The sequence below is a fragment of the Macaca thibetana genome, chromosome 15 (assembly GCF_024542745.1).
Source record: "Macaca thibetana thibetana isolate TM-01 chromosome 15, ASM2454274v1, whole genome shotgun sequence".
In the NCBI taxonomy this organism is placed as follows: domain Eukaryota; kingdom Metazoa; phylum Chordata; class Mammalia; order Primates; family Cercopithecidae; genus Macaca; species Macaca thibetana.
In genome coordinates this window covers 102318-128223 of record NC_065592.1, presented here as the reverse complement: position 1 = coordinate 128223, position 25906 = coordinate 102318, and the positions used below count along the sequence as shown (strand labels likewise).

The 25906-nt window shown below is 54.2% G+C and overlaps 4 protein-coding genes across 5 annotated transcripts in view; 2 read left to right on the top strand and 2 right to left on the bottom strand.

Moving 5' to 3' along the window:
- The window catches only part of STKLD1 (serine/threonine kinase like domain containing 1), a 29661-nt gene extending 24162 nt beyond the window's left edge, over nucleotides 1-5499 (bottom strand). Inside the window, exons 1-2 of the mRNA XM_050760510.1 lie at nucleotides 5230-5499; nucleotides 2664-2750 (exon numbers count right to left, since the gene is read on the bottom strand). Coding sequence (XP_050616467.1) covers nucleotides 2664-2750; nucleotides 5230-5316 — 174 coding nt within the window. The 5' untranslated portion in view covers nucleotides 5317-5499. The remainder of the gene's footprint in view (nucleotides 1-2663; nucleotides 2751-5229) is intronic.
- SURF4 (surfeit 4) overlaps nucleotides 1-20307 on the top strand; it is a 308739-nt gene extending 288432 nt beyond the window's left edge. The window contains exons 2-7 of the mRNA XM_050760493.1: nucleotides 5691-5869; nucleotides 14391-14577; nucleotides 15376-15452; nucleotides 16019-16062; nucleotides 17027-17213; nucleotides 17995-20307. Of these exons, the coding sequence (XP_050616450.1) occupies nucleotides 5822-5869; nucleotides 14391-14577; nucleotides 15376-15452; nucleotides 16019-16062; nucleotides 17027-17213; nucleotides 17995-18261 (810 nt within the window). The 5' untranslated portion in view covers nucleotides 5691-5821 and the 3' untranslated portion in view covers nucleotides 18262-20307. The remainder of the gene's footprint in view (nucleotides 1-5690; nucleotides 5870-14390; nucleotides 14578-15375; nucleotides 15453-16018; nucleotides 16063-17026; nucleotides 17214-17994) is intronic.
- LOC126937047 (surfeit locus protein 1) overlaps nucleotides 1-25906 on the top strand; it is a 78155-nt gene that overhangs the window by 47593 nt on the left and 4656 nt on the right. Inside the window, exons 2-3 of the mRNA XM_050760266.1 lie at nucleotides 25621-25699; nucleotides 25785-25836. Coding sequence (XP_050616223.1) covers nucleotides 25646-25699; nucleotides 25785-25836 — 106 coding nt within the window. The 5' untranslated portion in view covers nucleotides 25621-25645. The remainder of the gene's footprint in view (nucleotides 1-25620; nucleotides 25700-25784; nucleotides 25837-25906) is intronic.
- Nucleotides 20606-25592, bottom strand: SURF2 (surfeit 2). Of its 2 annotated transcripts, none has more exons than XM_050760302.1 (6): nucleotides 25429-25592; nucleotides 25083-25237; nucleotides 24219-24322; nucleotides 21954-22133; nucleotides 21649-21818; nucleotides 20606-20708 (listed from the first exon to the last, which is right to left on the bottom strand). In XM_050760302.1, exons 1-6 carry the CDS (start codon nucleotides 25504-25506, stop codon nucleotides 20625-20627), a joined length of 771 nt encoding a protein of 256 aa, XP_050616259.1. In that variant the 5' UTR covers nucleotides 25507-25592; the 3' UTR covers nucleotides 20606-20624. The 2 variants fall into 2 exon arrangements, with proteins under 2 accessions (XP_050616259.1, XP_050616260.1); XM_050760303.1 differs by lacking the exons at nucleotides 25083-25237; nucleotides 25429-25592 and adding exons at nucleotides 24534-24600; nucleotides 24819-24888.

Sequence of the window (25906 nt, the reverse complement as noted above, 5' to 3'; positions counted from 1 at the left end):
GGGCATATGAGGAGGTGAAGTTGGCCAAAACATATAGAAAAGCTTGAAAATGCTACATCGTGGCTGGGCACAGTGGCTCACGCCTGTAATCCCAGCACTTTGGGAGGCCGAGGCGGGCAGATCACCTGAGGTCGGGAGTTTGAGACCAGACTGACCAACGTGGAGAAACCTTGTCTCTACTAAAAATACAAAATTAGCCAGGTGTGGTGGCGCATGCCTGTAATCCCAGCTACTCAGGAGGCTGAGGCAGGAGAATCACTTGAACCTGGGAGAAGGAGGTTGCAGTGCGCCAAGATCACGCGATTGCACTCCAGCCTGGGCAACAAAAGCGAGACTCCGTCTTAAAAAAAAAAAAAAAAAAAAAGGCTGGCTGTGGTGGCTCACTCCTGTAAGCCCAGCACTTTGGGAGGCCAAGGTGGGCGGATCATCTGAGGTCGGGAGTTCGAGACCAGCCTGAGCATCCTCTCCATGCTAGTGGAGAAACCCCGTCTACTAAAAATACAAAATTAGCCAGGCGTGGTGGCACATGCCTGTAATCCCAGCCACTCAGGAAGGCTGAGGCAGGAGAATCACTTGAATCCGGGAGGCAGAGGTTACAGTGAACCGAGATCACACCACTGCACTCCAGCCTAGGCAACAAGAGCAAAACTCCATCTCAAAAAAAAAAAAAAAAAAAAAAAAGTTACATTGTATGACCCAGAAATCTCACTCCTAGGAATTTTTCCTAAGGAAATCATGGATGCTAAAAAAAAACAAAAAACAAAAAACCCATAATGCTATAAGCATCTTTATCAGAGCTGTTTACACAAAGTGAAAAATTGAGAACAAGCTCAATGCTCAGCCCGTGTGATAGGGATGGCTTGGGTCAGCTATAGCACATCAAGCAAGACAGGAGGCCACACAGCTGCCAGAGCCAGGAGAGGAGGAGGCTGTGGGAATGCTTGCAATATAAAAAGCATGCTATCAACTTTAACAATACCATTCTCCCCCCAAAAATTTACAAAGTCTTAGGAAAAAAGACTGGAAGAACCCATAAACTCCTACCTACACTCTCCTTCCCCAATTTTTATTTAGAAATAATTGGCTGATATTTTTATTTTTAATTTAATTAATTAATTTAGACAGAGTCTGGCTCTGTCACCCAGGCTAGAGTGCAGTGACACAATCTTGACTCACTGCAATCTCCGCCTCCCGGGTTCAAGTGATTCTTCAACGTCAGCCTCCCAAGTAGCCGGGATTACAGGCACTCATCACCATGCTCGGCTAATTTTTGTATTTTTAGTAGAGATGGGGTTTCACCATGTTGGCCAGGCTGCTCTCGAACTTCTGACCTCAAGGGATCCACCTGCCTCAGCCTCCCAAAGTGCTGGGATTACAGGGATAAGCCACCATGCCTAGTCATGGCTGACATTTTTAAAAGCTCCTCAGGCTGGGTGCGGTGGCTCACGCCTGTAATTCCAGCACTTAGGAGGCCGAGGCAGGCGGATTGCCTGAGCTCAGGAGTTTGAGACCAGCCTGGGCAACACAGTGAAACCCTGTCTCTGCTAAAATACAATTAGCCAGGCGTGGCAGCGTGTGCCTGTGGTCCCAGCTACTCGGGAGGCCGAGGCGGGAGAATTGCTTGAACCCGGGAGGCAGAGGTTGCAGTGAGCTGAGATTGCACCACTGCGCTCCAGCCTGGGCGACAGAGCAAGACTCTATCTCCGAAAAAAAAAAAAAACACACACACACACACACACACACACACAAAGCTCCTTAATTGCTCAGAGAGCAGTCAGCCACTCTGCCTCAGTGGCTTGTGAGACAAGGGGGCCAACCCCACAGACAGCCAGCAAGGGAGCAGGGCAGGGGCAAGGACTCCAGGCCCAACCATTCAGGGTGAGGCTGCGGAGCTGCACAGACTGAGGCCTGGCCCAGTAGCGGCTTCTGACAAGGCTCCTCCTGCTGCGCGGCCAGCCCTAAACCTGCTGGGTCCCTGCCACCACCACAGAGAGGAGGGCGTGCCAGGGACTCTTGCAGCAGCTCTCTCACCCTAGTCCCTCTGTTGATCTGGACCTCCCTGTCTTGGACACACAAAGGGCTGTCCTGCAGGCCTACACCTCCCTATGCCCTGCTAGCCCTGGTGAGGAGTGCGGTGGAAGGGCTCAGGGCCTGGTGTGTGACCTTAGCCCTGTGTGACCTTGAGCCAGTCCCCATCCTCTCTGGGCTTGGCTCCCTTTTGGTAAAACTGGTGACCCAGCCCTGGGTAGCACGGTGTCCCCCAATGAGGTGGCCTGAATTCAAATCCTCTGGGAAATTGTGTGACCTTGGCTAGTCTGGCGCTGCCTTGAGCCTCACTGTCTTTGGCTATAAACAGGGTCATTGTTTCTGCTTTACAGGGTTGACGGGAGATGAAGTGAGTCGGTGCCTGGCATACAGCACGTGATGTGTAAATGGTAGGAGGTGGTGGTGATGGAGTAAAAATTAGCATTGCTTCCCCATCAAGGTGACAGAGCTTCACGCACCCCCACGTCTACCCCAACCAGATTTGTCTCTGGGAGTGCTGGCAGCGAGGAATCTGGAAGAAGCATCAGGAAGCTTCTCCAACATGGGAAGAGCTTGTGTTGGGGAAAATCACAGCCACAGAACCACCTGGCGTGGGATGCACAGGCTTGGCCTCTTACCTGCTTTATCACACGCTTGACTTTGGTTTCCATTTCCTCCACCACCAGGTTCACCCCCAAGGCCCCAGGATTCAGCTGGTACAAAACCTACCAGCAAGGAAGAGAAAAGCTTTCAGGAAATGCACACAACTTATCCCTTTCCAGAAGCCCAGCTCCAGCTCCTTTTCCGGTCCTGGTAACTCCCCTGTCAGGCTGGCAGAGCAAGTGGCTCCACCCCATCTTGCAATAGAGGAAATGGCCCAAGGAGGGCAAGAAGCCTTTCAATGGCAGGACTCTGATCTCACCTATTTGGGGCCGATTCTGGAGCTCTTTCTTCTACAACCCTGTATCCGTCCCCCAAACTGCAATGAGGACCGGCTGGGCACTCAAGAGCAAGAACCTCCCAGAGGAAAAGGGCTTATTCACTCTCTGTAGACCCGTGCGACCTCAGCTTCCAGCATCCACCTCCAAACAAGAAAGTAACCAGTCTTGTGGCTGGTACAATCAGGAAGCCATTGTGTGCCTGGCATGGTGCCAAGCACCTCACAGCCACCCTATGCAGTGGACACCATTGCTACCTCTGTGTTTACATTGGGGAAAACTGAGGCACAAGGAGCTAGGTCCTTGCCTGAGGCTATGTCACTAGAAAGCAGGACACTGCCTGGGGTAACTCTGAGGGTCTGACCTTAGAGCCTGTGATTTGAGACAAATTTGCAGAGAGATGGCCACCATCTCTCTGTGCAGAGACCAAGTACTATGGGGCTGGGGACCGGGCGGGAGATTGCTGGAGGCTAACATGCATCCGAGGATTGGGGGAGGGAGGGCAGGATCCAGAGGAGGAGATATGAGGATGGAATCCTGAGCCTAGGGACTCTCGGAGCCTATAAAAGGTTTAGGAGTCTGTAATCCAGCCTTGTGAGCAGCCTGCTGGATATTCTAAGCTGGGGTCCCCAACCTAGTCTGTGACCTGTTTAGGAACCAGGCTGCACAGCAGGAGGTGAGCAGCAGGCAATGGAGCAAAGCTTCATCTGTATATACAGCCGCTCCCCATGGCTCGCATTACCACGCAAGCTCCACCTCCTGTCAGCTCAGCAGCAGCATTAGATTCTCACAGGAGTGTGAACCCTATTGTGAACAGTGCACGTGAGGGATCCAGGTTGCACACTCCTTATGAGAATCAAATGCCTGATGATCTGTCACTGTCTCCTATCATCCCCAGAGAGGATCGTCTAGTTGCAAGAAAACAAGCTCAGGGCTCCCACTGATTCTACATGATGGTGAGTTGTGTAATTATTTCATTATGTATTACAATATAATAATAGAAATGAACTGCACACTAAGTGTAATGTGCTTGAATCATCCCGAAACCATCCTCCCGCCTCCGTCTGTGGAAAAATTGTCTTCCACAAAACTGGTCCCTCGTGCCAAAAAGGTTGGGGACTGCTGGGTTTTTTTTTTTTTTTGTTTTGTTGTGTTTTGTTTCTGAGAGAGAGTTTTGCTCTTGTGGCCCAGGCTGGAGTGCAATGGTGCTATCTTGGCTCACCACAACCTCTGCCTCCTGGGTTCAAGCAATTCTCCTGCCTCAGCCACCCGAGTAGCTGGGATTACAGACATGCGCCACTACGCCCGGCTAATTTTGTATTTTCAGTAGAGACAGGGTTTCTCCACGTTGGTCAGGCTGGTCTCGAACTCCCAACCTCAGGTGATCCGCCCGCCATGGCCTCCCAAAGTGCTGGGATTACAGGCGTGAGCCACCGAGCCTGGCCGGGGACTGCTGTTCTAAGCCACAGGGGGCTGAGGGCAGAGCTGGTGTGAGAGCGTTCAGGCTTAGGCAGCAAGTTAAACAGTAAAATGGACCCATATCTTAGAACAAGTCTATTTTTTTTTCCAAAAGCAGGTATATTCCTGAAAGGTCTATTTTTTTTCTCTGAAAAGTAACTTTATTTAAAAAATTATCTGGCCACCAGAAGCTCATCTGCGTCACTGCTGGAAACGCCCTATAGTCCTCTCACACAAAGACAATTCTTCCCAAGTGACAAAAATCTAATCCGCAAACTGTTTCCAAGCGAATGCGGTTTTCACAAATGCTGAATCTAACATTTAATAAAGTTTACATATCATGTATAGAAGCATTTAATTAAACATTCACTTTTATTTTGCAGCTTTCCTTTTGTGTTTTGTAAATTTTTTAGGTCTCAAATATTTTCAAAGACCCACACTGCAGGGGTGTTTTTAGGGGACTGGGGGCTCCCAATTACGTATTCGGGATGTTCCCGGGGGGCCTGCCTCGGTGGACCCAAGCGCCCAAATCCCGGGCACAAAGGATAGAGGAGCTGCCCCACGCCCTCAAATACTCAGCCAGGGCTGGAAAATCCTTAGTCAATTCACAAAGGGGAAAACTGAGTGGCAAAGGGCACCCAGGAGGTCACCGTTGGAGGCCCCCCGGGTTCAACCTAGGAGCTGGAGGCCAACACTAGCTAGGGCGCGGGTCCCTCGCCGCCCTCGGTCGGAACCGCCGGCCGCAGCTCCAGGGTTGGCGACCGTTACCCCACGGAGCCCCCGCCTCCCCGCAGGGAACACTCGGCACCTGGTACTTGTCCATGGGCTCTCCGGGGTACCCTGGGCCTCGCTCCCCCTGCGTGGGGCGCCTGCCATCGGACTCTGGCCCAAGCATGTTCAGTAGCTACCGCGTACGGGCGAGCGTCCACCCCTGACCCCACCCCGTGTGGGTCAGTGGGACCCGCGGGACCCTCCCCGCCCGAACGGCGTCCTCGAGGCATCCAAGCGTCCCTCCCGCGCGCTGGCCCCAGACCCCCCCAGGCCTGCCCCCTTAAAGGGGACGCGTTCCGCCGGGCCGGGAGGTGCCACAGGGCCTGCGCGCGGTGGGAGGGGTCTCCAGCGTGAGAGGCGTGGCGTCGAGCGCGGCGGGGGTGGCTTCGAGCGGACCGGTCGGGAGGCTGGGGACGGTGCATGGCCCCTTTAAGACGCGCCGGGGCGGACCCGGACGGTGCGCGGCCCCTTTAAGGCTTGGCCTACGTGGCAGCCGCTGGAGCCGCAGCCGACGCGGAGCGAGGCCGGCAGCCGGGCACTTCCTGTGGAGGCCGCAGCGGGCGCGGGCGCCGACGGGCGAGGGCCAGCGAGCGAGCGAGCCGAGCCGAGCCGAGCCTCCCGCCGTCGCCATGGGCCAGAACGACCTGATGGGCACGGCTGAGGACTTCGCCGACCAGGTGCGGCCTGCGGGCCCCTCCCCCGGCCCCGACCCAGGCCGCCCGGGCCGCTCCGGAGTCGGCCTCCCCGCGAAGGGCGCCAGGCCCGGGCCGCCCCCCGACTCCTTGTTCCCACAGAGGGGCTCACCGCCCGGGCCCTCCGCCCCGGCCTGGACACCCCCAAACCCGGCCTGCGGGCCCGGTCTCCCCTGCCCGCCGGGCTGCTCCCGGAGCCCGGGCCTGGGCGCCCTGCCTGGCCAGCCGCCCCCACCCTCCAGCCTGCCCGGGGCGCGGGCTGTGGGGGTTTCCTCGCGGGCCGGTGGCGCGAGTCCTAGGGTTGGGTCGGGTCTGAGGCTCGCGGGGAGCGCCTCGGCGTTTGGAGCTGCTGGGGGTTCCCCACACGTTTTTTCTCTCAGTGGGTCTCCCGGAGGCGGGCTGGGAGCTTGGGGACGAACGGGGGCCGGGGGTCCTCCCAGAGGAAAGGGGGCGCGCTGGCGTGCGCCCCAGCTGCAGGATGCCACAGCACTTTTTCTCTTTCCCAGATGTGCTGGACTCTTGGGGTCCCTTTGACCCTGTCTGCATCTCTCCCTCGCCGTTTGGACTCTGCCCTGGGCTGGATTGAGTGGGGACCTGTACACAGCCCGGGAGGAGGGGAAGCTTATCTCCCTGATAGTTTCCTTCCAGCAGTGTCCAGGTGGCATTCTGAGCAACAGGGAAGCCCTTGAAACAGGCGGTTGGGTAACTGTTGAGAGCATTCGGAAACAGGGTGGACAGGATCCGATCCTACAAAGTGAAGGGACACGCAACTCCCTTCCGTCTTTCTTGATTAAGCTTGGCAAAAAAAAAAAAAAAAAAGGTGGTGCTGGTTACGCAGTTTTATGCCTTTTACTTCTAAAAGAATCCCGTTATGTCGACAGATTAACAGCCTTATCCCCGCAGGGAGAGCCTTCTGTGGCCCACTTGCCGTTCTTTCCTCGGTTTACTTAATGTGTTTGTGTGGCTTTGCTAGAGTTTTAAGTAGTGATGGTTAAATTTTTAAATTTTTCTGGAGGTGGTAGTGAGTCATCAAACCCTGAGGCCTAGACTTATTGGAAGGCTTGTGTATGTGTGGTTTAAAAAAAAAAAAAAGAAAAGAGTAAGTGACTGTTTTCTAATCAGCTATCGAGCTTTTCCGTTCCTCCTGACGGGTGATCTCTTTCTGGTGTGACCTCACCGTCGGTTCTCATTGCAACACTTTCCTGTGAGCCAATATTTTAAAGTTTGGGGGAAAAAGTATATCAACTTGACGAAGCAGTTTTTTCTAAGGTCCTGATTTTGTGCTTAAATATACAATTTAAAAAAAAAAATTTTTTTTTGTTGTTCTTTGAGACAGCGTTTCGACCTCGTTGCCCAGGCTGGAGTGCAATGGTGCGATCTCAGCTCACCACAACCTCCGACTCCCGGGTTCAAGCGATTTTCCTGCCTCAGCCTCCTGAGTAGCTGGGATTACAGGTGTGCACCATCATGCCCGGCTATTTTTTTTTTTTTTTTTTTTTTTTTTTTTTTTTTTAGTAGAAACAGGGTTTCTCCATGTTGGTCAGGCTGGTCTCGAACTCCCGACCTCACGTGGTCCGCCCGCCTCAGCCTCCCAAAGTGCTGGGATTACAGGCATGAGCCACGGCGCCCAGCCTTTAAAGACACAATTTTAAAACTGTGTCCCTTACAAAAACAATTCATATCAAAAGCCCCCAAGAACCAGGTAGACCTTTTAGGTTTGTCAGTTTTCATTGACATAATTTATAGTGACCCATTTATATTTCTCCAAGTCACAACTCCCTAAGAAGATGGCTCCTTATAGCTGAGGGAAGGATGAGAGTTACGTACACTCACTCTTTGTCCTGGAAAACCTGGGATTTGCAAGTGAATTTCATAACCAAATCTAGAGCAAATGTCTCCAGTCAAGCTGGTGCCCACTAGCAAATGACAGACTCTCCTCCTGACAAAAAAAGTTCCCAGTCTCTTCACATACTCCTTTCTTGATGATTTTTTTTTCTTTTTTTTGAGACAGAGTTTCGCTCAGGCTGGAGTGCAATGGCTCGATCTTGGCTCACTGCAACCCCCGCTTCCCGGATTCAAGCAATTCTCCTGCCTCAGCCTCCTGAAAGCTGGGATTACAGATGCCCGCCACCACGCCCAGCTAATTTTTTTGGTATTTTTAGTTGAGACGGGGTTTCCCCATGTTGGCCAGGTTGGTCTTGAACTCCTGACCTCAGGTGATGCTCCTGCCTTGGCCTCCCAAAGTGCTGGGATTACAGGCGTGAGCCACCCCACCCGGCCTTTTCTTCTTGTTTTGTTATTAATGGTTTTTTTTGGAGACAGAGTCTCACTGTGTCACCCAGGCTAGAGTGCAGTGGCACTCAGCTCACTGCAACCTCCACCTCCTGGGTTCAAGCTATTCTCCTGCCTCAGCCTCCTGAGTAGCTGAGATTACAGGTGTGCGCCACCACGCCCAGCTAATTTTTGTGTTTTTAGTAGAGACAGCGTTTTGCCACGTCATGTTGTCTAGGCTGGTCTTGAACACCTGACCTCAGGTGATCCGCTTTGGCATCCTAAAGTGCTGGAATTACAGGTGTGAGCCACCGCGTCCAGCCTTCTTCATGTGTTCTGTTGTGTTTTAAATGAAAGAAGCAGTAGCTTGGAACTGGAAAGGCTCTTGAGGGGGCACAGAGTCAACCTCTCCCAGGTTACTGAGAGGAGGCCAAACACACTCAGGCTCCTAGACTTGCCTGTGGCCACTGAAGAAAAGCCGGGTCTTGGTCCCCAGCGCCCCCAGTCCCTGGTGTTGCTCTTCTGGCACAAGTCAAGGGAAGAGCACTGGCGGGTGAAGGGGCTGCTCACATACAAAACCCAATGGGTTAGGACCATGTCTGTAAGGCAGCGCAGGCTGCCGCCGTCAGATGATCTCATTAGAGTCCGCCTGGGTGGTGGCAGAGCATGGCTGCGGGAGCTTCCATGCCCTTTTGCGGGCAGCTTGGGAGCGCAGCGACTTGTCCTCACCCAAACCCCAATCAGACAGACACAGGCAGGTTAATAGGGTTCGAAGTCAAAATATGGCTTCTTGTGGACAGAATCTGATGAAGCCCAGGTGGGGCTTTGTTTCTATTTATCCACATAGTACTTAAAGCTGCCAGACCAGGCTTTTACATGAAAATGACCTAATTTGAAGCCAATAGGGGATTACCATGGAAGTCACTGATCAGATAAAGTGACACATCCATTTTTTCTCATTTTCAGAAAACAAGAGTAAAGCCGAAGTGACAAGATTTGACCAGAAAGTGTGGGCTGCTGAAAGCAAGACCTAAATAAGCTTAGTTTCCCAGGCCCAGTGTCTTCCGATATTATGACAATGACATTAAGTCTTTCACTGGGCCAGGTGCATGACAGACATTCCTTGTGTGACCTTCCTGACTGCAGGAGGTGGACCAGAGCGTCTCCATCTTCAGATGGGCAGAGGGAGGTTGGCTGGCTGCACTGGCTCGTGGTGAGCTGGAGACTGAGTCCACATCTTTTTACCCCAAAGGCTGGGTTCCTCACTGCTTGGTGGACTGTGACCTTTCCTTCTGGTCTGCAGAGGCTGGTCCACGGGGACGAGCAGTCCGGTTAGTTTCTGCTGGCAGGCTCCCCCCAGCTGCATCTCTTGTCTCTCTGCCTCTGGCATCAAGCTCCTTGCTCTGGCAGCCAGGGACAGTGTCCTCTTGCTCCCGGGAGCCATGTTCTGTAGAAACTGCTGAGACATGCTCTATGCAGGAGCTGGGCATTTGGAAGCCATGGGAAGGGGCCAGAAACTCTAATGAACTCAGCAATCCAAACTAATGTCCATGCCTGCAGCTGCTCCTCATTGCCTATTAGACCCTCTGCAAAATGTAGCTTCTAAGCAATTTATACCCATAAACAGCAATATTAGCACTTAATGGGTTCTGCCTGGTGGCTTATCACCAAGGTGACAGAAAAGCTGCATGGGGCCTTCCTCTCCAGTGTGGCCGTTGGTGTTTTTAACCTGTCCTCAAGAGTGGCAGAGCTAGTCCTGGGCCCTGGGAGCTGGCCTTGGCCCTAGCTGAAATGCTGGGGAAGCGAGGATGGGCCTGAGGACACCTGAACCCACAGGTGGTACAGGCACTGCGAGGCTCCCGATGAACACCGTACTGGTGGCTGTCTGGTGTGGCGAGGTCCTGTGACAGTGGCAGGCTCTGTCATATCCTGCCCTATACCATGAAGGAGTGGGGAGAGAAGGCAAAGAGGAGCTGACTCACTTTTCTTTGTGCGGTGATCTTAACGGGAGGTTAAAACACAGCCACCTCGCTCTTTAGGGGAGTGCGGGGGAGAAGCAGGGGAGGTTGTGGTTAGCGAGGCTCTTCCCAGAACATGGGGCCCAGTCATTCTCAGTTACGTCTTTTCTACAGTTGGGATTTTGATCACGCGGTTTTTTAGTAAAGCCAGGCCATCATCTCCCACATTGGGCTGGCGACACCTTTTCTGGCCCTGGGTGATCGGAACACCCAGGGGCGTGGTAACTGAGATGAGCAGCTTCAGCAGTGTCCAGAGTGTGAACCTATAGAGCAGCACGGGAGGGAGGCTTGGGGAAGTTCTGGAGCTGCAGTGAGCCAGTGAGCTGGAGCCGGCTCTGACAGGCTGATGTGAGCGAAGCCGCTGGGCCGCAGGTGCTCGTTTCTAGGATGTGTGGGACCTGAGTTGGGCTTTGAACGAGGCAACCCCAATCCTTGGTGATCAAGTGCCTTTTTCCTCGATGTTCTCATTCACCACTAATTTGCAAGCCGCTTTCCTCAATTTCTTTCTGTCCTGAGTGTGAAGAGAAAGTGGAGTTTTCTATGTGGCGTGGGAGCTGCAGGTGCCTGTGATAGGGATCACTGGATGCCCACGAAGTCATCTCTCAGGGTGGATATCATTAATTACGTTTCTAAAATCCCCTTCAGTCGTCTAAAATAACCACCCCTTTGAGAGAAATCTCAGTCTTCCTGTTAAGCTCCTCAGATGCTGTCACTGCTTGTGAACCATATCCTGCTTGATGGCGTGGTTCTCAGAGAGACTTAATGAGAAGCTTGGCCACAGAGGTGAGCTAACTGTGTCATCTCCTTCCTGCAGCCTGCCAGGTCAGCAGCCACCTCTGGCTCTGCTTTCACAGCTCTCTGGCAGCGGGGAGGGAGACTGTCACAGGTTTTATGTGCTCGCCATGTTTACACAGGTCACCTGTGTGCTGGCTACCAGAAATGCCCTGAGTGCCTGCAGTGTGGCTGCTCTTGTCTGTCCTGGGGTGCTGTGTGTCCTTCCTGTGTTGGGGGCTCTTCTCTGCTGTGCTGAGGGGACACTGGCTTTGGGACATGTTCTAGAGTGGCATGACATGGTTCCAGCAGCCAATTTGAAGTAGTTGTGACCAACATGGATGTAGGAAATAAGGTTAATGTTGGGCCCTGGTCTTTAAACATGGCTTTTTCAGTGTTCAGTCCAAACAGATGCTCATTAGATAGTGGCTGGTTTAAGGGAGACTGCATCAGCCTGACTTACAGCTAGTCAGCCTTCAGTCTGGACCAGGCTTGCCTTTGAAAACCAGAACAGCCAAGCAGTAGATGTGCTCAGTTCAGAATGCAGTACCTACATTTTTGCATATTTTTCCCCACAGCCAAGAGCTGCGTCTGTCTCCTCACCATGTTCGTGCAGGGAAGGAGGTGTGAATTGCCTGTCCTACCTTCTCTCCCTTTTTTGCTCTTTAATCCTCTTGACCCAGACACTCCAATTAAGAGTTGCAGACTCATCAAAGAGACTTTTAAACACTGCCTCAATCTTGTGGGCTGTGCACGTAGCAGATGAGCATGTTAAATGCGGGTCCTGCAACTGGGGGAAGCTTAGACCGCAGCCCATGGCTGGGCTGGTTTGCTCATCTCGGGCCAGTGAGTGCCTCACAGCTGTCATTTTAGAAGCAAGTCAGGACACCTCTGGTGTCTGTCTTGGGTGTGGATTGCAGTCTACCTCTCTGCTGCTGTTGGGGTCCACGCCCCACACCCACACCCCACCCTGGGAGTCCCGCCACGGCTCCATCTCATCTCAGAGGTCTGCACAGCCTCTTGTTGAGCTCTTCCTCCCCAGTGGTTGCTTCTCCCCTGGTTCAGATGAGGTAAAGGCCTGTGTCCTTGCTGGGGCTTCCCAGCTGGGCCACGACGTGAGGCCATTACTTGAGAGCAGTGGCACATCGTGTGCCGAGGTGGTGTGCTTTATCTCTTCCACGGAATATGGGTGATTATACTGTTGCTGGGCATTTAGAGAGCAACGGGGCCATGAAGCAGAACCTGGGGAGGGTGTGTGGCGTCACCTTTCCCACCGCCCAGTGCGATGCGGGTTGCTTACCTTGTGCACGTGGGCATCTTGTGCTGGTTCTCTGCATTGGCCCTAAAATTCACAGGGGAGTATTTGGGGCCTTTTAAAAAATGAAAAGTGAAACAAGGTCTTCCTCCTAGTAAAGCTGGAAAGAATCTTACCAACCATTAGTTCAGCTGGCCTCACTTTACTGTAGGATAGTAGAGACGCTCTCAAAAAGGGCGTGTCCAGGTCACACAGTGTGCTGGCTGGACGGCACCAGGGCAGGGTGAGATCACAGGGCCTCAGAGCCTCCGCCTGCGCTTCATCTCCCAAACCCGCTTGGTGATTCTCTGGGTATCTGTTGGTCACTGTGATTTCTCCCATCACTTCTGTGGAGTCAAAGGCTGAGTAAATGAGTGCAGAACTGACACTGCAGGGCACAGTGGATTTGGGGAGAATGGCCACCTGGCTTTGTAATCTCTGCCTTCGCTCTCTGCCACATGGGAGCCAATCAACAGTGCTGACCTAGCCGGGGCCCCACCTGACAGGCTAGAGGGTGATCTGAACAGCCAGGGGCGTGGTAACTGGGATGGGCAGCTTCAGCAGTGTCTAGGACTTTGAAGCAACTTTAAAAAATGCTGAAAAGTAAGAAACACGCACATCTTCCTTTGTTCCAACAGTAGGTTTAGTCAGCCCTAGGAGGCCTGTGCAGCTGACTTTCGCTCGCCTCCCATGGGGGTCAGCCTCTTGGGTGCTCTTTAGACTCTGGCTTCCCAACATGCGTTCGTGGGTGGGTCCCCTGATCTTTCTCCGAAGGACTTGCTGTGTTACAGGGTTTCTTTCACTTTGTATCTCAGTTTTGCATGGGTGATAAGAGAGAAGTGCATGGGGTAAAGCTGCGTGACATTTGTACCTGGCATCGGTAGTGCATGTTGGCTACCTAACCCAGCTGTCATAAATGACCTGACTCACAGCACAGCAGGAAGTCATAAATGTTTTCTTTCCCTTTGACATTTGACAGTGATTTCACACACTTGCATTTCATTGCTGTTGAAACAGCTGTCCATCCTATTTGTTAGTGTGTTTTGTTTGAGATTATGCAGGCTTTGACAAAATCCCAGTGCTTTCTAGCCATTAGTGGTACCAGCTTCATACTGTGCTGACAGTTGCTGCACACACAGTCCCCAAGTCAGATCCTGAGCTTGCAGGGGAGAGCTCCGTCAGGGGCCAGGAAGCGCTAGCCCTGGTTCGCGACAGCACACATGCGCTGTCCAGAGCCTGGGGCTTCCTCCTGCGCTCTGGAGATTTTCAGATAACTATAAACACGTGATCTTACTATTCAGTCAGCCATGTGGCCATCTAGGCCTGGCACCCTGGCTGTCACCTAAGCCAACCCTTGTTCTGTCAGGGTACTCTGGGCGTCATTGGGCAGGCTGGGAGGTCCAGGCCCTTGGCACCTCAGCCATGTGTGACCTGCAGGCTGGGGTCAAGTCTTGGCATTGCACCATCAGGTCTGCGAAGCCGGGGGAACCCCTTTCCACTGGGTTTCATATGCCCATTTGTAAGGTGAGGGGTCGGACCAGAGCAGCAGAGATGCCTGGCAAAGTGCAGTGGTGCCTCAGTAGGGAGGCTGCTGCCGGCATGTCGTGGGCAGAGGCCAGGCTTGCTGCATCATAGCCTGCAGCACCCAGGATGACCCACAGCAGAGTGGCCTGGCCTCAGATGCCGGTAGTGCTGAGGTGCAGAAGCCCTGGATAGATGACCTCTAAGTGCCTTTTCAGATGTCATTCTGTGATCCTAACTTGTAAATGCCTTTGACCGAAAAGAGCAGCTCTGTGTCTTGCTGCAATGCCACCTTCGATGACTGTAATTGACTGCCGAGGCACGGGGGAAATCACAGTGGCAGTGTTAGGGCTGCCGCCCGCTGGGGTCTGCCCCAGAGGGCCTAATGTCAAGTCATGCATCTCCGGGACTGATCCTTGGATTGTCGCATGTGTACAGACTCACAGGGTAGCACTTGGGAGCAAGCACTGAGAGCCCCCTAGTCTGCCCTGGGAAGGCACCGAGGCTGACAGGAGCTCTTGCCTTCCGCAGCGTCTGTTCCTCACGCACACCCCGCCCAAGGACGTGCCCGGCAGCGGCCTGGTGCTCCCCGCCGCAGCCACCTCACCCTTGGGTTTCTGTGGCCCTGCAGTTCCTCCGTGTCACAAAGCAGTACCTGCCCCACGTGGCGCGCCTCTGTCTGATCAGCACCTTCCTGGAGGACGGCATCCGCATGTGGTTCCAGTGGAGCGAGCAGCGCGACTACATCGACAGCACCTGGAACTGCGGCTACCTGCTGGCCTCATCCTTCGTCTTCCTCAACTTGCTGGGACAGCTGAGTGAGTGGCTCTGAGGGTGGTCAGGATTCACTGGGCGTCTTGTTCTGTGATCGTTAGCAGTTGGGAGGCTGTGTGTGAACTCGGTCTCCTGAGACTGCTGTCCCCCTCTTCTCCAGCTCAGCTGTGCCAGGCCAGGAGTCTGGTTCTGCAGGCCTCGGCAGGGACGCTCAGTCTCTAGCCCTGGGCTCACTGCTTTAGGGCTTGCTAAGGAAATAGGACATGGTGTCTGTCAGGGACCCACAGCAGGAGATGCTGGAGTCTGACTGGTCTGGGTGGATCAGAGAGGAAGTAAGGCTGTCAAAGACAAAGGTGTCTAAAAAGGATAAGTAGATTGAGGTAAATGGAGAGGGGAGAGCATTCATGAGCCCAGAATGAAGCTCGTGTTGGCTCAGGTCTGTCTTATGGCCTTGGTGGACCAGCTTCTGGTGGCAGTCCTCCCTCCTTTGTACATTACAGGCCAAGGGATTTGCGCTTCCCACCTGTTCAGAAGCGCTCCACAGTAGAGCAGTTAATTGCCTGCCTCAGGTAGGTGGCTGACTTGGGAGCTGACTGTGGGAAATGGCCCGTTCTTTATTACGGCAAGGGCTCCACTTTCTGGTGTTTGTGATAAGTCTAGTCAACTTACCATGTGTGATCCTTGCCTATCATTAATTCTCCCAGAAGTTGCCTGTTGCTTGGATAGGTGGTTTGGCTGCCTCTGGACGAAAGGGCCAGGTGAGATGGCAGTGTACCGAGACACTGCTGCCCCCAGCCCCGACACCCACCCTCAGGCCCCCTAACCCTTGTCCTTCCCTCCAGCTGGCTGCGTCCTGGTGTTGAGCAGAAACTTCGTGCAGTACGCCTGCTTCGGGCTCTTTGGAATCATAGCTCTGCAGGTACACGGGCTGCGTGGTTGGGGCTCCCTTCTCTTTGCTCTGGTGGAGCAGAACTTCTGAAAAGACATCCTTGAGGGTTCATTGTCACTCCCCTTTCAGCCCCTTGCATGTCTGTGACTGCCTGGAGCTCCTTTCTCTTCTGGGGAAGTTGTGAGCCCAAGCAGGGCTGTAGAGGCAGGTCATTCGGTACTGGACCATCTTTTGTCCCATTCCTGTGATTACCGTGACAAGGGAAGTCCCGGGCTTGGTTGCAGCCAGGATGCTGTCTTGTTATCACGTTGCTTCATAAAGAAGAATACCTGGTTATTCAGAATGAAATGCAGGGAACAGAATATCTGAATCCACATCAGTGGTCTCAGAATAACTTTGTTCTCTGGAACATCATAGCACATTTCTTGAGAAATAACCACATTTTTGAGCTTAGATTTGTCCTTGGTCTCCTGCGGTGGTTTTGTGTGTTTTAGACTCCAGCTGACATTGGAGAGACTGTCTAATGTATTATGAAGCCTGTGGAAATGCCTGTGGACAGGCCGAGACTCAAGTGTCTCTCTCTTCTTTCCCCTCAGACGATTGCCTACAGCATTTTATGGGACTTGAAGTTTTTGATGAGGTATGTGCATTCTGGTTGGTTTTAGCTGGTTTTAGTATACGCTGCTCATACAGGTTGAGCATTGCGCATCCAAAGTCTGAAATGCTCCAAAATGGGAAAAATCTTGGGCACCAACATGACACTCAAAGGAAGTGCTCACTGGAACGTTTCAGGTTTTGGATTTTCAGATTTGGGATGCTCAGCCGATAAGTATATAATGCAAATATGCCAAAATCTGAAACACTTTGGGTCCCAAGCATTTCACTCTGTATTTCTAAACTCAGTTAACTATTGGTTGGAGTAGACTTCTTTGGATCCAAACCAAGCTTGTCCAGCCTGTGGTCCACAGGGTGAATGCAGCCCAACACAAACTCATAAACTTCCTTAAAACATTGACAGCTTTTTTGCAATTTTTAAGTTTTATTTTTTAGCTCATCAGCTATCATTAGCATTAGCGTGTTTTATGTGTGGCCAAGACAGTTCTTCCAGTGTAGCCCAGGGAAGCCAAAAGATTAGACCCCCTGGTCTAAATTCCGCCTCTTAGAAACAGGTTCTAAAGAGGATGTTGCAGAGCCCCTATAATAGTAGAGACTGAAACCGCCTCTTCTGACCCCTTATTTCACGGGCATGGGGACTCAGGGTGTGAGTGGAGGACAGGCCTGCCCACAGGGACCCAGCTGGTCAGCACTGAAGCTGTGACTAGGACTCGGTTCTGTGTGTGTTCAGGTAGCCTCTTGCTGTCGAGTTGTAAAGACATGTCTGTCTCCTCAGCTGTGTTGGAACTATGTAAGGTTTGACATGGGTGTAACCTGAGTCTGAGGTCCTGTGCGCATGCCTGCCTGGTCCTGCTTGGCAGATCACTGGGTCTGGAGAAAGGGAAGTAAGAGCCTTCCTATACTGGCAGCAAGTTCTCCCTGCACCTGGTCTCACAGACAGGCCAGATCCTGGTGAGGCTTAGCTTCCAGCCCACATATCTGTTCCTCAGGAACCTGGCCCTGGGAGGAGGCCTGTTGCTGCTCCTAGCAGAATCCCGTTCTGAAGGGAAGAGCATGTTTGCGGGCGTCCCCACCATGCGTGAGAGCTCCCCCAAACAGTACATGCAGCTCGGAGGCAGGGTCTTGCTGGTTCTGATGTTCATGACCCTCCTTCACTTTGACGCCAGCTTCTTTTCTGTAAGTATTCCTACTTGCCTGAATGGGTCTGGTTTCCTGTCCTTTAGAGAGAATGCTGTCCCTCCCCCACCCCCTCCCTGCTCACCTCTCCCTGGTTGGGTACTAACCACAACCTGGGGGAGCTGCTCAAATGGAGCAAACTTTTTGATCCCATTAAAACAGACCAAAACATCGTCACTCTTGTGTGTCAAGCCTTCCTTCCAGCAAGTGAAGGCCAGAACCTCTGACCTTGGTGGAGTGTGCTTAGCCCTTGCTAGGGCCAAGGCTCTCCACCCAGGCTCCCCTTACTCTTCTTTCTCTCCTCCCTGTTCATATCTTTCTCAAGTAATTCCTGTGTGTCATGTGTCAGAGGCAGGCCTCCAGGAGCTTCCAGAGCACATCTCTGGAGCTGACTGAGAGCGCTGGCTAGACAGTGTCCAGGAAGAGCTCCTGGTGCCATGGGGAGAAGAGAGAGGATGTTTCTGGCCTGGATGGCTGGGTGGGCCAAGAAGCACTTGGGAATTTAGTTATGGATTAGAGATTCATCTTGGTAAATCACAGCCTTTTACTAGTTAGGAACTTCAATCTTCCCCAAACCTTCCACATTTCAAAGCTGGTGCTTTATTGCCTCCTGCCTCCTCCCAGCTTTTATCTCCCCTCTTGCACCAGCAGCCGTCTCAGCAGTAGCTACATCAGCCTGATGGATAGAGACTTCATGATATGCAGCAGCTGGAACTTTTGTTTGTAAAGCATCTCTTTTCCTCACGTTTATTTTGAATTTCTTACGTTTCAACCTATGCAGATTGTCCAGAACATCGTGGGCACAGCTCTGATGATTTTAGTGGCCATTGGGTTTAAAACCAAGCTGGCTGCTTTGACTCTGGTTGTCTGGCTCTTTGCCATCAACGTATATTTCAACGCCTTCTGGACCATTCCAGTCTACAAGCCCATGCATGACTTCCTGAAATACGACTTCTTCCAGACCATGTCGGTGATCGGGGGCTTGCTCCTGGTGGTGGCGCTGGGCCCTGGGGGTGTTTCCATGGATGAGAAGAAGAAGGAGTGGTAACAGTCACAGATCCCTACCTGCCTGGCTAAGACCCGTGGCCGTCGAGGACTGGTTTGGGGTGGAGTCAACAAAACTGCCAGCTTTTATGTATCCTCTTCCCTTCCCCTCCCTTGGTAAAGGCACAGATGTTTTGAGAACTTTATTTGCAGAGACACCTGAGAATTCATGGCTCGGTCTGCTCTGGAGCCACAGTCTGGCGTTTGACCCTTCAGTGCTGGCCAGCCTGGCAGTGGGAGGCCTCCCCTATGCCAAGGCTTTGGAGTGAACAGCCCACTTGGCTGTGGCATCTCAGTCCTATTTTTGAGTTTGTTTTGTGGAGGTGCAGGAGGGCCTTCAGGCTGTGCTGTGAGCAGACACATTGGTATCACCATTCAGAGCACCCTCCCTCTTAGTTTTAAGTTTACGTTTTTAGCGAAAACTACTAAATGATGTTGGGTGGTTCAGCCAGACCTCAAAGCGGTTAAACCTCGCTGGTGTAAAATCACACCAGTGGCTTCAATGTTGTTTCTGCCCCGTATTGTAGTATTTTATAGGAACAGTGAAAACATTTAGGGACACCCAAAGAATGACGCAGTATTAAAGGGATGGTGGAAGCTGCTGTTTATGATAAAAGTCATTGGTCAGAAAATCAGCTTGGATTGGTGCCAAGTGTTTTATTGGGTAACACCCTGGGAGTTTTAGTAGCTTGAGGCAAGGCCGAGGGGCAAAGGAGTCCTTGGGGAAGCTGCTGGTCTGGGTGCTGCTGGCCTCAGAGCTGGCAGTGGGGAGGGTTAGTGAGACTACACACGGGGTGACCCCAGCAGCAGCACCCCGCAAGCCAGCCTGGCCAGCTGCTCCTCGGACCAGCTTGGGGAGCTGCAGCCGCTGTGGCCAGGGGGTGTGGCGGGAGCTCCCAGCACTGGAGACCCACGGACTCAATCCAGTTACCTCACATGGGGCCTTTTCTGAGCAAGGTCTCGAAAGCGCAGGCCACCCTGGCTGAGCAGCATCCTCCTTTCCCAGCTGCACTCGCCCTGTGGGCAGCCCGACACGCCACTTTCCTGAGGCTGTTGCTCACTCAGATTGTCCGTTTGCTATGCCGAATGCAGCCAAAATTCCTTTTTACAATTTGTGATGCCTTACCGATTTGATCTTAATCCTGTATTTAAAGTTTTCTAACACTGCCTTATACTGTGTTTCTCTTTTTGGGGGGTTTAACTGCTTGTTGCTCCCTGTCGTCTGCACCATAGTAAATGCCACAAGGGTGGTCGAACACCTCTCTGGCCCCTAGACCTATCTGGGGACAGCTGGCTCAGCCTGTCTCCAGGGCTGCTGCGTCCCAGCCCCCAGCCTGCCTCCAGCTTGGCCTCTCGTCCGTTGGCTCTGCAGGGCAGCGGTGAGGCAGGTTTCTGCTCGTAAGTGCTTTTGGAAGTCACCTACCCTGAGGAGGGGCACCTTTTTAACACAGCCGAGCTAGTCCCAACACGTTTGCAAATCTTCCCCTGGTGGCCTACTTCCTTACCCCCTAATATAGGTAAGATCAAGCAACGGCTTCAGGACATGGGTTCTTTCCTCCTGTGATCATTCAAGTGCTCACTGCACGAAGACTGGCTTCTCACTGTTTCAACCTCACCAGGGCTGTCTCTTGGTCCACACCCTGCTCCCCATTAGTGCCGTATGACAGCCCCATCAAATGACCTTGGCCAAGTCAGGGTTTCTCTGTGGTCAGGTTGGTTGGCTGGTTGGTGGGAAGTAGGGTGGACCAAAGGAGGCCCCATGAGCAGTCAGCACCAGTTCTGCACCAGCAGCGCCTCCGTCCTAGTGGGTGTTGCTGTTTCTCCTGGCCCTGGGTGGGCTAGGGCCTGATTGGGGAAGATGCCTTTGCAGGGAGGAGAGGGTAAGTGGGATCTACCAACTGGTTTTGGCAAAACAGTTTCTAAGATTTTTTTGCTTTATGTGGGAAACAGATCTAAATCTCATTTTATGCTGTATTTTATATCTTAGTTGTGTTTGAAAACATTTTTGATTTTTGGAAACACATCAAAATAAATAATGGCATTTGTTGTATGCAGTGTGATCCTACAGTGTTGCCCAACCTGACTGGGGCTCCCCTCAGGATGCCAGTGGGTGAGGTTGCTTCTCCAGGCTTCTCTGAAGACCACTCAGAAGCCATGTCCAGAGAGAATTAGTCCCTCAGAGTCCCTCCTGCTTCCTGGGTGTGGGGGACAGACCCCCTCAGCCCTGCCTTAGAGGGCAACAGATGTCACGAGACAAGGATAAGTGGGAGACATGGGGACAGCCAATCATTCAGAGGACATGTGGCTTGATGAGGAGCGGGGGAAATATCTGAAGGCTTTCTCGAAACTTCACGGCATGGGCTTTTATTAACCTGGCTGTTTACAGGAGCTGAAGCTCTTGGGTTTGCAGTGATGACTCTTGAACTTCTTTTTCAACGAGCCCAACTGCTTCTGTGGGATAAACAGAATTCTGATTACTGAGCCCTTCTGATCCCATGGAGAAGGGGGCTCTGGAGTGCAGGGCTTTCCCCACCCGTACAGCCTCGGAGGTGTTGGTGTCAAATACCCACAGAGGCTTTCTCCGCCCCCGTTTCCTTAACAGCTGCAGGATTAGACTGCGCTCAGCAGGGCCTTAGAGGAGCATGGTGCAATGCCACACGCTAATTAGGACCTTGACCTCTTCTAGCCTTGGTCCTGCTTATCTACCAAAGGCGGGGAAGTCTCTACTCCTGCCCTGATGGCAAAGGCAAAGGTGGTGGCTAGTAATCAGGTCCCTGTGCCCAGAGGTAAGGACAAACAAGCCACAGCTCATAGTCTGAGGTGGGAGGGTGTCCTCACAAACCACTGGTCTCGACCATGGTCCATGGAGCCTGGCTTCCACAAGGGGCTGGCTGGGAAGCAATGGCAGCCACTCATGGCCTTCCGCCAGCCAGCGGCCTCGGCTTCTATGGTCCTTGTGTGGTGTTGGCTTGGGATTTCACTTGTGAAAAAGGTTGTTTTCTTTTCTTTTTTTTTTTTTTTTTTTGAGACGGAGTCTTGCTCTGTCGCCCAGGCTGGAGTGCAATGGCCGGATCTCGGCTCACTGCAAGCTCCGCCTCCCGGGTTTACGCCATTCTCCTGCCTCAGCCTCCGGAGTAGCTGGGACTACAGGCGCCCGCCACCGCGCCTGGCTAGTTTTTTGTATTTTTTCGTAGAGACGGGGTTTCACTATGTGAGCTAGGATGGTCTCGATCTCCTGACCTCGTGATCCGCCCGTCTCGGCCTCCCAAAGTGCCGGGATTACAGGCTTGAGCCACCGCGCCCGGCCGTTTTCTTTTTTTAAACAAATGGAAAACCATCACTAGAGGAAGCCACTGACTGCCACACTAACAGAGTAGAGGTGACAGCTCACCTTCCCGCGCTTCTGGACCAGTCCTCGGTACACGGCTGTCTCTCTCCTGCCCTCATCAGTGACCTTCTCTCTTGGGGGCTTTGCCTTCTCATCCTGTTCGTCTGTCAAAAAGTCATCAGTGCCATCCGCGTCCTCTGTGCTTCCAAGGTCCTTTCTGGTGAATAGCTCAGCTGGGAGGAACACAGGGATTGGCTGACGGTTATTTTAGGCTGAGTTCACCACCTTCTTTGCAGGGGACGCCGCACCACAGTCTGCTCCCTGCTGACAGGAGAGGGTCAGGGAGAGGCAGGGGTCGTTCCGCTTACGTGGGTACAGGTCTGTCATGCTGTCGTCACTTGGAGCTCCCCCTTCATCACTGGATGTGGGCTCCCAGAAGGCTTCCCGCGGGCTAGGCCCGTCACCGTCCATCTGGTCCTCCCTCCTCCTCCTCCGGTGCACCAGGCAGGCAGGGACGTACTCCACCCCTTGCTTCTGACATTCTTCATCTGGGAGATAAGCCAGCACACGCTGGGCACCTCCACACCCCCCACGGTCCTCTGGGCCACAGCTAACCCATGGGGCCTGCACTCGGCCAGGGCCCCACAGCCCCACTGCCCTGGACAAAAACCATAGCAGCTGCTGGGCGCCTCAGGTCTGTTCCTACCAGGCGTGCAGGGAGGGCGGTGGGGCAGGGCTGCAACCAGGAGGCAAGAAGATGGTACAGGTCTACTGGGCCTTGACCACTCATCCTGGATCCAGCCAGGCCTAGGAAGCCATGACTAGGAGGGCACTGAGGAGGCCCAAGGCCAACTATGCCCCAGTTAGGTTGGCATGGCCTCTCAAAGGCAGCGTGGGCTGGCAGTGATGCCACCCTCTCCCCAGCAGCCTGAAGCCCTCCCTCAGCACATGGGCGGGGGTCAGTGGAGGTTGGCTGCCTGGCCTTTGCTGCCCCTTAGTGGGTGAGAGGGGAGTTGGGACAAGGCTTCCATGGAAGGACCTCACTGGAATCACCACCGTTGTTCCCTCGTATATTAGAGGGTCTGCTGGGGCTTGCCCTCCAGTCCAGCGCAGCTCCCATCATCATCCCTCGTGGGCTGCACGAGCCCTGCTGGGCCCTAGCCGTTGATGTGGTGGCCCATCTCCAGGGCTCTTTCCCTCCTTGTCTCTGCCACCCACCCCCATGGCCACGCAGCAGCCTTGTCACCACCAGAACTTGAAGGCAGAGCCCCCTCACAGCCACGTTCGGACTTCTCTGGACCACTGCCTTGTAGGGACCTCAGCACCCCAGTCCCGTCTCAGCTCCACGGTCCATCATCATAACCACTCTTCATGGGAACCCCGTGGCCGCCTGCAGTTAGAACCTTCCTGCCCACCCCTTGACAGCTAACATACTAGCTGGAAAAAGTCCAAGCCCCAGGCTGGGAGCCCTCGTGCCTGCAAGGCCTCTGCAAGGTGCCTGCCTTCTACCTGAGAAACCCTAGTCCTGCCTTCTCAATCCACGCTCATGCTTGGGAGGGCTGGACCGCCTCTCCAAAGACTCATCAAAAGCCCGTGGATGCATCTTCCCATCCATAAGCCAACCTGAATCTGTCCGCTCCAGCCTCTGTCCATTTCCCTCCTTAGCTAGACTCCAGAAAGTCCTTCTGGTGACCCAGCATGTGCCTAAGGCCGGACACTGCCCTCATGGGCTGCAGCCTACGCTCCACTCTAGCCAGGTGTCCCTGCCAAACTTTGGGTGCCTCACCAAGGTTGCCAGGGGCCTCCACGTTATCAAATACATCATTTGTCTGTCCTCATCTTCCCTTCAGTAACACGGGAGGACTTCCATCCTCTTGCTGAGGCTCAGGACCAGTCCTCTCTCCCTTCTCTAAACTCTCGCTGGGTGCTCTCAGCATGGGTGTCCCTGTTTCAAAAGCCTGATACTTCCCTAATACACACCTTTCCTAATACAGCTCAAGCTTAAAACCTTCAAAGGGACTCTGAATTCTTCCCCCAAAACCCACCGTCTTTTCCTGGATGGCTACAGTCAAGGGGCCCTCCCTTCTCAACCATGCACACTGTCCATGCAGCCCCGGCCAGCCCTCTCCACACACCCACTGCAGCGCTCCTGGCCGGGCCTCCGGGCCATCCCTGCTGTGCACACTAGCCCAGCCTGTCCTTTGGAGCCTACCTCAGCTAACACATTTTTGCCTCAGACATCCATGGACCCTGGCTTCTCCCTGGGGTGCTGTTCCCCCTGACCCCACTGCTACCACATCCCTCCAGCCTCAGCCTCGAGCGAATCCCTCAGCAAGCCTCCCCAGCCGTCCTGTCTCCGCAAGCCCACCCCACATCCCTCGCCAGGTTTCTTCCACACTTTGCATCGCCACGTGCACTCACTCCCTCCCAAGCCTGCTTCTGGCTCTGCACCTGCCTGCACTAGAAGCTGTGGGGTCAGGGGCCATCATCCCTCTCTTCATTGTGCCAAAAACAGGCATGGTGCATCAACACGGATTGCTGAAGGATGACCTGCCTTCAAGCACGCTCCATTTGGGGCAGGGCGAGCATGCACTCAGATGGCGATGCAATGATGGGGGTTTACTGGGACTTACATTTACACAGAGCTCGCTGGTACCGCCGGCCCTGGGTGTGCCTCAGCACGTGTTCTGGGCACTTGTTGATGTGCCGCAGAGTGAGTTTGCAGAACAACTGGTGCCTACAGAGCAGAGAAACCAAGTTTGTAGGGATAGTTCACAGCAAGGATTCAGACTGGTGGCTGTGTCTTGGACTCATCCCTGGACGGTCTACCGGGGACGGTGTACCATGCGGCTTGGGCATAGGGCTTTTAAAGGCTCCCGGAGCAATTCCACTCTGAAGCTGGGCAGGGAACCGCTGACCCAGGCCAACTACAGCCTCTTAATGTTTACCGGAAAAGTAGGCATGGCAGCCTCGCTGACTGCTCCAAGATGAGTTCACGCAAGAGGACGACTCCACCTGGCCAAGTGCTCAATGAATGGAAAGATCCCATCTCTGTTTTGACGATTATTATCAACCCTAGTTCCCAGGTAAATCAAAGATCCCTTCTGGGGTCAACAGGAGAACCCAACGCTGTTCACAACCTCAGGTGACAAAGCACAAGCCTCTACTCCTCTGTGAAGCAGCCACACCCCACAAGACAAACCTCAGGTTTACCGAAAAGCAAACGAGCTCACCGAGAGGCCTCGCCAGGATCGCAGGTGACTCCAGCACCCGGGCGACCACCTGCATCCCAGGGCTCCCAACTCTGAAAGAGTGGGAGCTGCAGCACTGGCGGAGTCCTCAGGAGGAGGGAACTTTGGGGTTTACCACCCAGGACCTGTCCTCAGCCGAGCCCTCCCGGGAACCTCCCTTAGAGGGGGTTCAGGCACCGGGGGGGCACCAGCGGAGGGGCTGTCCTAATTGCCCTGGGCCTCCCCACGCCGCCGCGGACCACCTACGGGTTCTTGGTGCTGGGCACGATGTGCGGCTCGAACTCTGCAAAGTCGAAGGCCGGGGAGGCGCGGACCAGCCGCTGGTACTTTTTGCCGCGGGTGTACACCTGGAGCTCCGGCAGGCGGCAGGGCAGCTCATGACCAGTCAAGATGCACCTCACCTGCTGACGCACGGGCAGGCGGTCAGGAGGGCCGGTGCTCCTGTCACGCCCGCTCCCCGGTGCCCCCTCCCGCCGCGCCCCCTTCCTTCCCCTCCCCTGACCTCGCCGCGTCCTTTCTCCTGCCCTCCCCTCAGCCCCTCATCCCAACTGCGCCCTTCTCCGCCACTCCATTCCCCTCCCGCGCCGCGAACCTTGCGGGCGTCCGGCTGGAGCCGCAGGCTCGGGTGCTCGCGCAGGAAGGCCTGCACGTCGGCCGGCAACTCGCTCATGGCCGAGGCGCCCGCAGACCACCCGGGCGGAAGCAGCTCCCAGAACGTGGGGCCGGGAGCGGGGCTCTGGGCGGGACTCGGCGGCGACCCGGAAGCAGATGCCTCCTGCGTCCCGGAAGAGCCCGCGGGGCCGGGTGCGATGGCGGCGGTGGCTGCGCTGCAGCTGGGGCTGCGGGCGGCGGGGCTGGGACGGGTGAGCGCGGGGCGCCGGGGACGAGAGGGCGGTATGGGGCGAGGGGAGGGGTCCCGGAGCTCAGCCCGCCCGTCCGTGTCCGCAGGCCCCTGCCAGCGCCGCCTGGAGGAGCGTCCTCGGGATGTCCCCGCGCCCAGGTGAGGGCCGCAGGCCGGGCGGTGATCTAGGCGCATGGGCAGAGCCACCTGCTGTCTGCCCTGCGCTTTG